Raw genomic sequence first — 11,920 nt, 5'->3', positions numbered from 1 at the left:
AGGTATTCTGTTTCGGATGAATGCAGGAGCGGGTTTATTATTTAGTTTTTTAATAATAACATTTAAAAGCAATTTTTATTTTTATTTAAAAATGAGTTTAACTGAGGTTCAGTTTACTAGGATGCAACTGTAGCTGATAATATTTTAAACTTGAAGTGCTAAAAAAAAAATACCCTTGTATTTTTTTATAAACAAAAATGTTATTTTTTTTCAGTGAAAGGTGAAGGTTAGCCCTCTAAATCCTCATCTAGTTGCGATCTATATGTTTATCATATGTAAAATTTAAGTTTAGCGTTGTCCACTGATGGCGGAGTGTTTTGATTAGTCTCCGACTGTGCGGTGGAGAACTATACTCCTACTGACTACCTACCCGGCAGTGGTAGCACTGGACAAATGGATTGGCGGGTGAGTGTAGCGTAGTGGTGGATCACGGATGATGATGAGGAGGGTTGGTTTTAAAATCAACACGTTGGTGGCGGTGTCACGGCGGGCTGCTGCTGCTTCCACCGTCCGCGATGTCGGCGTTGTCGTCAACGGCGACGGCGACGGTGGCGGCTGTGGCTGCGGCAGCGGCGCGCGGCGGCAGCGACGGCGATGACGACGATGCGCGGCGGTTAGTAAACTTTTGTACACGGTCTGACCGACACGCCTGTTGCCACTGTTGACGTTGCCGTCGTCGTCCACCTATCCTTCCGTCCGTCAAAGCATATTATACAAATTAATTATTAGACAGAAAGACGACACCACCACTGTTATGCAATCCGTTCGACGTTTATTAGCGTGCACGTTCGTCGCGATCGCTGTATGCAGGTGCATTGGCGCCCCATCCTGTTCGCCAGATAAGCTAGCCAGGTACCGGGTGGTGGTACGAACGTTCTGGACTCGTGACCGGTTCCCAAAACATTTCCCTGAATGGAGACCACAAGCCCAGTGGAGTAAAGTCGTGGGTAAGTCGATTTTAATTTTACTACAAGAGAACGTCATATATATTTATTAGTGATTTTTATTCTAGACACATATTGTATAATATCATATTTAAGTAGTACTCAAATACTTTTTTTTAAATATTTATATAATTTAAAAAAATAATAATAGTCAGATTTATATGATGATAATTGATAATTATTTTGTTATATCAATTAGTTTTTATTATTCATCATATTATTATGCTGGTACTTATCTACTTGTTTGAAGAAAATTAAATTCATTATTTGTTAGATTTACATAAAAAACTATGTCTGCAAAAACCATTAATCTATAATACAGCAATTGAAGGGGAAACTAGTTTCGTCATTTTCTATTACAAATATAACGTACTTAATAAATCATTTTAATTATTCCGATTATTATTTATGAGTAGTAGCTACTGTAAACTATATGAAATGGAGAATCAATAATTCAATTGGGAACTTATAATCAATACATTTTATGCTCGATTTTATGAAGTGTCGCACATTTAAAAAATTACATTATTATTTACTAATTGAACCTGGCATGAGGATAAAAGTTCACATTTTAGGTATCTATCTAAATAAATCTAAATAAATATATTTCTAATACCTTTTACAAAATAATAAATTACCTAGATAAGTATAATTGATTTTATTAGAAATTTGTTCTTTAAAATTATACATATAATGTTTATTTTATTTTTAAAAATATTTCTCATTGTTTAAAATCATAATTAATATATAATTTAGTAAAATTAATTAAAAGTCATTCAAATTTTTAAATGAGCTTACTTTGGATCATTGGCTTATACTTGAGTCATATTCTAATTTTATTAGCAATAAAATACAAATTTAACAACGAAGAACCTAAATATGTGTATTATAGTGTAGGCCCCAATAGACTTGGTTAATGCCACTACGTACTGATTGAATACCAATATAATAACGTGAAAATTATCTGGTGACATTTTAAGACACTTTTGAACAAGCATAGGATTGATTTTTTTTGAAAGAATTACTTTAAAGTTATTTAAAATATAAAACTACTTCATATTGATATAATTTATTATGTTTTTAATTTTTTTTATTGGCATCTTAATTATGTATTCAACAATTAATGTTTATTTTTATAGAAAAATATTTATACACTTCTATAGTTATTTCTTTGGCTCATAATTTCATTATTAATTATATTTATGACAATGATGATGATATAGGTATTTAAGTAGATTAAACTTATTTTGCTGTGATTTGTCACATATTTAGAAAGAGATATCCCTAAAATTATGTATCATATAAAAAACAAATCGAAATGTATGTATAAATTAATATAAAAATCAAATGTTTTAATGAATAAAAAAATTTTCATTCATAAAATAAAATAAATAAATACTTAAAACGAACTTAAGGTTTTTTTTATAAAACTGTTTTCTACACATAAAAAGTGTCAAGTCATTTGTGTATAAATTCGATTGTATTTTCTTATAACTTAACTTCAAAAGTTATACATTAAATTTATTTAAATAATTAAATAAAAACTTTAAGTCTAAAAAGTATTTTATTTATTTAGCAAAATCTAAAACTTATTTATTTATTAGTAATTAGTATGTGAAGTGAATATTATGTCGGTTTATAACAACTTGTACAACATTTCTAAAAACTATATATTACTAATTAGTATTCAAATTTTTACTTTTCAAATTTATGTCGCTTTATACATAGTGCTCGATATTATTTAAAAGTATATAAATAAGAATACGCATTTGTAGTGCATCAAAGACTCATTTTAATTAACGATGTAGAGTCAAATGATTATGGTATAAACTTTACAAACACTGTAGTTTTTCTTATAAATAGGTAAATATAAGTTACACACGTATACATTATATATTAGCATATAGTATATAGGTGTGTGTGTGTGTGTGTGTGTGTGTGTGTTCTTATGCTACGAATATATTGAAGTTAGGGTCAGCTAAAAGCCGCAAACAGTTTCCAGAGAGGAAAGGTTTTTTTAACGTCTCGGTTATATAGAATGTACTAATGGTAGCGAAGTGTGGGGGTAGGTTTTGAAAAGCTCCTGCTGTGAACCATTGCAATTGCCTTGGCGTTTGAAATCCATTGACGAACATAGACTTCGTTGTCGGAAGGATGCACATCGTGCACGCTTTGTGAATACAAAAAAGGCATCTACTGTTGTTACGTGGATATGAAACTTTTATTTCTTTTTTTACGTTCATACCCTATGGTTGTTTGAGTAAATTTATAATTTTTGTTTTTCTAGTAATTTTCTAAAATCTGCTACTTTTATAATTTTGTATTATACTACACACACACATATATATATATATATATAATATAGGTTAGGTTATATAATTATATTATATATTTATACGAGTATATACACGAATATTGTAGACTAGATTACAAGAATATTAATGGATACGATGTCTTAACAAATTAAATAAACTGAAATCTGAAAATATTAAAAAATAGTAATTGTAATAGTCTTTTTTTATTTTATTTTATAGTGTTCCTGACTAAGTCATCTTACGTATTGATAATATTAATTAACATTTTAGCAGTTTAACAATCGATAATGCATAATTATATAAATTATTTACTGGTGTTGAGACAGGGAATCATGAGGACGTTCACGCTTGAGTCGTTGTAATAGTCTTAAGTTTATTATGGAGTGTCTTTAATGAAAAAAAGGATGATTTAATTTATACTTATACGTATTAGTTATTTTGCTCCTCTTAAAATATGCTCAGTCAATCAAACGAATGCAATTACAAAATTAAAGAATCAACTATAAACAAATAAATTTAAAGTTTTTTTAAATGTTTTTAGTTGTAATTATAGCATAATAAATGTATTATGGTTAAATGAATCAAACAATAAATATATTTTGTTATAATATAACAAGTAATAAGTTAATAATTTAATGAATTTTCTTCAGCGCCATGTTAATAAAATATAATATGCTAGTATACCACCCATTATTACTCTTCTATTCGTCACAAACAATTACATATTATTATTATTATTATGTACCTAACCACAATGTTACAAAATTTCAATCAATATATATTGATATATAGAATACAATAATGCGTAATATATAAACTCAATATCACTTAATTTTATTCGTTCTCTGATCATATTAACAATTTGTTTAATATAATTTTAAAAGATATTTTTGGCATCAAATTAAATTATCTGTTTTTTAATTAATTGTGTGCTTGTCTAATGGCTATTCTAGTATTAGTAGTACTCTTAGATTGATTCGATTAGAAATGAGAGTGTATTAAAATCATTACTATAATAATTATATAATGTGTAAATAAAACATTTTAAACTGTAAATTAACTGTCTAACAAATGCAATAAGAATTCATGTTGTATTGTTGTTAGATCGATAAGATCATTAGATTGTTGATATATAGGACATAGGTATTATTGGTATTAATAATTAATTTACACTCAAAAATAATAAGAACGAAAATAGAAATGCTTCGGTCCAAGTACTAAAGCCTTTCCAAGATTAAGATGCTCACATTACACTTGCACATACTGATGTGATATTGCTGCAGTGAACAATATGGTAATGAACATGAACGATTATATGTAGCATTTTAAGGGAATTGGGGGGGGGGGCAAAATAAAAAAATCTGTAATTTAAGCAAAATTATAAGTTAATATTATTTTTCTAAGGGGGTAGCAAGTATTCCATCTTGCCTCCCTCATGGGGTGCTCATGGTTGTGTATCCAAGTATTCAAAACGCTTTCATGGCCACTGTGAAAATAAAATAGCGCCATGGTCCACGAAATTTACCACGTCGAAAAATGTGTACTTATGTTTTATTGTCCACAGTTTTCGATTATTGATTTCTTCTTAAAAATTATTGTAAATTAGAAAATAATGAATCTTTCGTTTTATTTTGTCTTAAAAAAATATTTAGCACTACTTTTCTTTGTTATATATGACCCGGCAAACGTTGTTTTTCCAAAAAGAAAATACTCTTATAAGCTAAAGTTTGCTGTAGCTTTTTCAATTCGACAAAACATTCCGGATTCCGGAATTCAAAAAATCAATCATCAAAAAAATGTTTAAAAAAAAATTTAAAAAGGGGTTTTCCAAAATTGTTTTTCGTAAAAACCTTCTCCTTGCAATTAAGAACAATTAAAAAAAAATTTGAGCCAAATCAGCCCAGCCGTTCTCAGTTGATGAAATGTTATACATTTTTGGCTCCATTTTTATATATATAGAGAGATAAACCCATTATTAATTTGTGAAATACAAATGTATTATCATAATTTATATATAATTATTATTAGATAATTATTGTTATTACAGTATAAATAAAGTATAAATACTTTTAATTTGTATAAGTATACATAAATCGTTGAATATAAGTAAAGTGTATAAAGTCATAGTCGTCAGTCAATTAGATATATTGACTTTTGAGAAATTATTTTAGTTTAATTATTTATTTTTCCATTAACAATTTACTTTTTCTATAAATAGGTACATATATAAAATATATAGATATAATTTATGACGTATGCTTGAATTTTTCTGAGGCTATATGTTTGTTTTAGACCAATTTTATGACCCAACTCAATTTTGCAGATTTTTGCTCCTCCCTATTCCTCTTTGAAAAACATAGTATATTGGGTAAATAACGTCTTTCTTAATCTAACTAAAGTAAGTAATTGATGCTATAATGTGATTTTTTTGTTTTGGTTGATAAAAAATATAGAGAGGATCACAGGACCTATCACTTTTACTATAATATAGTTATTTGTTTAATTTTCCCATAATAATATCTGGATATTTCTGCATTCTTAGTACTTATTGATTATAGTCTAATAATAGCTATTCAACTCCTTAGGATATAGATAGTACATAAACAGTAAAAATAGAAAACACTGCAAGTTCTAACCTATGCAATACATAATATGTATAGCTTAAATTATAATGTATAATATGAGTCATAATAATATAATCACTAATAATAAGATGACAGATTATACATTTATTGAACGTAGAATAAAGTATAATACATTGATTGCTTATTGGATGTTTTTAGAGTTTTGGATTCTAGCGAATCGATAAATGTTCTGAATTTACAATGATTCCCTGTGTAAATTTTTTTTTTTAAAACACTGTCTAATAGTAAACATGCTTAGCTTTCCAATTTTGAGATGATTTCTGTTAAAATATTGGATCAAGTTGTTACTTTAGGAGGTTGAAAGTAAAAAAAAATGCCTACATTAATTACAGTGACATAGGCATTCAATGATGAGGTACGAATACACTCGATAGTCTCGACTCTCGATACCTATTACACAACAAATCGTTTACTTATTTTTTTCTTTTGTATTTTTTCTTATTATTTGTATTTATGAACATAAATCTGTAGATCTAACTAAATATTCCTTTTATAATGATTATATTTTTATAAACGTTTAAAATTTGGATATTTTACGAAACATAACGATTTTTCTTTAAATACCTAGTTATTTTATTGAAATTCAAAATATTTTCATCGTAAAAAGTTGAAACTCATAGCTATTAAGCACTTTTATTTCCTATATAGAATAAAATTTTCGAAATATTTACACCTAATACTATGATCTTATTCACATTATAATTTAATAAAAACTGTCCTTAGACATAGTCTGATTTACCCGTTTTCTTTGATCGGAATTGTCTTTCGGATACCTATGATAGTATGAGTTTCTTAGTTTTTTAAATAGTTAGAAATAGTTATTTATTATTTGTGTGTTTTGTCATTAAACTTTAAATTAATATATATAAAAAAAAAAAATATTATAAAATGTATTATATATACGAATATGTAAACTTTGAAAACATAAATTGTAATAAATTATATACTTATTTATTATTTTTATTCAAGATTTAAAATGTTGGTTGTAGTAAAAAACTTGTTTATATTATTTTCTTTACGCTCTACATAGGAATTCTATTTTAACTATGGAAATTCCATAATAATGCTTCTGCGATATCATTTTAATATACACCTATATATATTATATATACGCGTGAGAAGTGGCTGTGTTAGATGCGTTTCCATTGGAAATATTCAAAAAGACAGGAAATCCTTTTTCCTTTTTTCTATTCTCCCACAATTTTTGAAAAGTATTAACACAATTACGCTCCGGAGGTGTAGAAAAAGTATTGTAATTTATTTTACGTCATAGTTACTAAAATTTAGAGGTGACCAACGAGATAATAAAAGCAATACTTTTGTTCTATTAGACAAGTTAGTGGAAAATATTAAAAAAGTTATTAAATATTATAATATTTATTTATCTAAATTATATTGATATCAACATTTTTTTAAAACAAATATAAGTAATAAAATAGATTATATATTAAACTGTTTTTAATTTAAATAGTTAATAAATAAACTAAAGTAGAGTAACAAATGTCATTACTTGCATTATTTCAATAAAATGTCCCTTGAATGAATTAATAAATTTATACTATTTAAAAATCTATTAATTTTACTTGCGTACCTACCTACATATTTCTAATAGATTTTGGTTTTAATCATTTATTTGATATACTTAATCAAACTTTAATAAATTAATTAAAACCCTTTTATTTAATATGTTCTATACACTACATGGATTGATTATATACATCGTATATCGGTCTTAAAATAATATATATATAAAATTTGAGTTCAGTAAAACTAATTTTATGTTTTTGTGTTAGTTTTAATATTAAAGTATATTGACTTATGATAAAATTTAAAGGTAAGAATTTTGAGTATGTAAACTATTAAAAAGTTCATAACTCCCTTAAAAATTAAAATACCTACCGTAAAAACGAGAGAACACAGATAATGTTCTTACTTCTAAATTTGATCATAGGTTCTTTCTTTCTAGTATTTATCTAGTATTTATAATTAGTGATAATATAACACACTATTGATTCTAATAAACGCAAATTTACTGTATTGTACGTTTTTGATACGGAAACAAGTGACAACACATTTGGGTGTGGATGCGTGAACGTCCTATTAATGTGTTTAGAAATTGTTAGTTTACTCAAGTAAGTTACTTTTCAAAGTACAATCAATGAATATAATACATTATTGTAATCTAGTTACTGAACTATCGCAACAGAAAATTATTCAACATTTTCAAAGCATTGTTAGATGCATATTGAAAACATTAATATTGTATTTAATTTTTTGATTTATCAAACATTTTTGGCATATTAACATTTATATTTTTACTGTTACTTGTTCGTAATATTTTAGATGTATTTTTTTTTCTCAAAAACATTGGTTATAGAGATAATATGTTTAAAAATATTATCAATACTAATGAGTGACTGCAGAGTGTAAAAATACTGTTTTAACCTGTAGTTAATTTACTGTATATTGTAGAGTATACAATATTTCATATTATTATATTCGTAGGTGGTACTTAGTACCTGAAATTAATAGTAATAATATTTTACCACCATAAATTTTATTTGAAAAAGGCATCTGGTGATTTTCGGAACCCATAACTCAAATGTACCAAAACTATCATTGTCTGCGCTCGATGTGGTGCAGTATACAGTAGGTACATAGTTGTATATCTGTATATAATTTCACCCACTCTAAAATGGCTGTGAATCAAACTCAACAAGGAGAGCAATAAGTTAGAGCTAAGAAGTGTTTGCGGCGGCAAACGCGTCGAGATATAGAGAGTCAGAGAAATTTCGGTGCCGGAAATTTACGATCGAGAGGATATCATCTTCCGGTATACATTTCCGTCCCATCTAACCCCCGGACATCGGGGCTGCTGCAGGCGCACATGCTTATACCTATACGCGTGTCTGGCGCACGTTTCTCACACTAACAAATCACCACCACCGCCACCATTACCACCACCGCCACCTTAATCTGCTACCCTACATTGCACCGCTCTTAGTACAATAATATCATCGATGTGGAGGTGTGTAAAGCTGCTCACAGCTTTTGTTATCTTTTCGGCTCAATTAACCTATGTCATTCCACCCTACCATATCCTTCAAGAAATCATGTGTCTATATATTATACAGGTAACCACCTTAGCGGGCTGAGCGAGAAAAGAGCCGCAGATTCATTTGTCAAACGGTTAAGCCAAATCGATGCCCGTGGTGTCAACGAGCGAGCAAGAGATAAACATGATTTGGCAAGATGCCACGCCACTGGTTCTCTTGTGATGGAATTTATAATTTGATAATAACTGTGACAAGAATAAACGACAAAGGTCTACCAACCATTAAATAATTGATCTCACGAAAAGATATATAGGTATTCTACCTTCTCCTTATGCTGACAATACCAATCTATAACATGGTATATTATTAATTTATTTAATTGTATTTCACTTAAATTCAAAACATCGTCTTAATTATATATCCTTAATAATATAACCTTTTTTTCCACTTAGTAAAATAATTAAAAATTGTATGAAGTTAGGTTATATCTTTTAGGATATCTTTTCATGAAATGGATACTAAAATTTTATATCGTGTAATTTTTTTCATTAAATGGCCATCCACTTGGTGAAACAAAATATAATATTATAGGTAATTATATAATTATACTTTTTTGATGAATAAATATGCCATTCCTAGATCATACGTGGAAACTTACATAACATTATGTGACACATGTAACAGTAAAATAGGTACTAATCGTAAGTAGGTGGTTCAACATCAACCCATTGTAACAAAAGATATTAATGAGAGAGGCCAAGTTGACTTGATTGATTTTCAGTCAGTTCCTGATGGAGAATTTAAATTAATATTAAATTATCAGGATTATAATAGTAAATTTGTTTGTTTACGTCAAAGTAAAAACGCTACTGAATTAGCGCATCGATTACTGTCAATTTTTCTAACATTTGGAGCTCCTTAAATTTGCTTACAGAAATACAATTATAAATGCCTGGTCGTAAAGCAGTTTAGACTTATCAGATTAAATAAGATAACGATTTTTGTAAAGTAGTAAGAAAAAATAAAACGACAATAAATAATGAATGTTTATTATGTTTTGTTTCACCAATCTTACAAAATTTTAAAACAATTCATATATTCAATAAAATATAATTAAAATATAATATTAATAATAATATAAATATTGTGATATATGGTATATGTATTATTACAATCAATGGCAGTATAATCCCAGGTTAGGTTATTTATAATCCCAAGTGGGATGGCCATTTTATGAAAAAATTACACGATATAAAATGTTAATATCCATTTTGTGAAAAAATATCCCCTTCATAAAATTTTTAATTATTTATTAAATTATTTAGGAAAAAAACTGTTTTTATTTCATGAATAACTTTTCATAAAATGGACAATTTCATCAAGTGGATGCGACAAATATACAATATTTTCAGATATTATCTATCGTTACAATAATCATAATTTGTTTATTGTTGGGATTGTTGTATTTATATTAATATTTCAAGTTTCATTCAAAACGTACGTAATTTAAGAACATTTATACTTTAGAGAGTGGGATAAGTGGGAGAGTGTTCTAAAATGAGAAGTGAAATAAATAAACTATAGATAAGAAATAATGGTTGATAATTGGAGGTAAGGTGTTATAATTTGTTACCTCCAACGGCTTCAACGGATAGGTAATTGTATTTTTATTGGTTATCCTATGATAACAGTTCAAAATACAGATAAAAATTGGTTATTGATAAAGTAAACTTTTTTTAAATTTGTTGACAGTGATTTTAGTGTTAATTAAAAATTAAAACATATTTTTTCATGATTAAGTTTTTTTTTACGAAGAGTAACAAGGCTTCATTGTGGACTATGGATAATTTACAATGAGATACATTCAATTTTTTTTTGTCGTTTCAATAATTTTTATTACGTAATTATTTAGTATACTAAATAATTAGTTATTCCCTGCAGATTTGTTTAATACAATAATACAAATATAAATGTTCTACTACTCTTATCTTTAAATCAACCAATTTTGTCTCAACAGGACAACTTTCTTTCCTATACTTGGCATAATATACTGTTACAGTTTTAAATCATTTAACCACGATGACCGAATAAGTTAAATTATTCATCATTACTCGGGAGATACGATTTTCGTATTCAGTTAATACAATTAACGTCCACTGTTTACAAGCGACGGCAACGTTCCTTACAAATTTGAAGTTATAGATTACTAAGAAAAAAAAAGGTATTTTTATGAAATGTAGTACATTATTATTATAATACGATACGTACAACGTACACCTGTGTGGCCCCGTAGATTTTAGTTACATCAACTGGTGTAGTTACGTGATAATATACACTCAAGTATGCATGCAAATTTTCTATCCATTCAACACTATGATAAATTGTATCTCTAATTTTGGGTTCCACGTACATCCCGTAAAAAGTCGGCGACTATCTAAAAATACGCATATCACCGTGACCGGCAAACATTGTTGATGTGCCAACTGGGCCCGACAGACACGTCACACATGCACGTCTCGTGTTCCCATAAAATACTCAGATATCGTGCAGCTAACTCTACAAATAGGTATGTGTGTCTATTGATGTCCTTAGCCGTGAAATTTAGTACAATGTTTTTTCAAAACTACCCTTACTTGATACTTGTTACGACCAATGGAAGCTGTTTATTAATTTAACACTAAATATTAGACCTTTGTAGAGTGTAGACCAATCGCGTGGACAACGAGGCCTACTAAAATAAACAACAATTTAGATATAGGTAAAGCACTTGTATTACAGTCATACACTCATACATAATATTAAAGCATAAAGTTTATGATTACATTCTTAAGTGACGGGTTAATAGAATAACTATACACATAATAATTAACAAACATTCTCAACCCCATTGTTTCCTTTAATAAAGTTTATATTCAAATTTTGATTTTTTAAATTTTTAAGTATATCTATCATATTTTAAT

The 11,920-nt window shown here is 27.7% G+C and overlaps 1 protein-coding gene across 1 annotated transcript in view; it reads left to right on the top strand.

The window, feature by feature from the left end:
- Window positions 1–581: 581 nt before the first annotated feature.
- Window positions 582–11,920, top strand: part of LOC132917265 (spondin-2) — a 122,967-nt gene continuing 111,628 nt past the window's right edge. The window contains exon 1 of the mRNA XM_060977918.1: window positions 582–947. Coding sequence (XP_060833901.1) covers window positions 755–947 — 193 coding nt within the window. The 5' untranslated portion in view covers window positions 582–754. The remainder of the gene's footprint in view (window positions 948–11,920) is intronic.

Source organism: Rhopalosiphum padi, chromosome 1 (assembly GCF_020882245.1).
Source record: "Rhopalosiphum padi isolate XX-2018 chromosome 1, ASM2088224v1, whole genome shotgun sequence".
NCBI lineage: Eukaryota > Metazoa > Arthropoda > Insecta > Hemiptera > Aphididae > Rhopalosiphum > Rhopalosiphum padi.
Note: the sequence above shows the minus strand (reverse complement) of the source record. Positions and strands in the feature narration are given on the sequence as shown.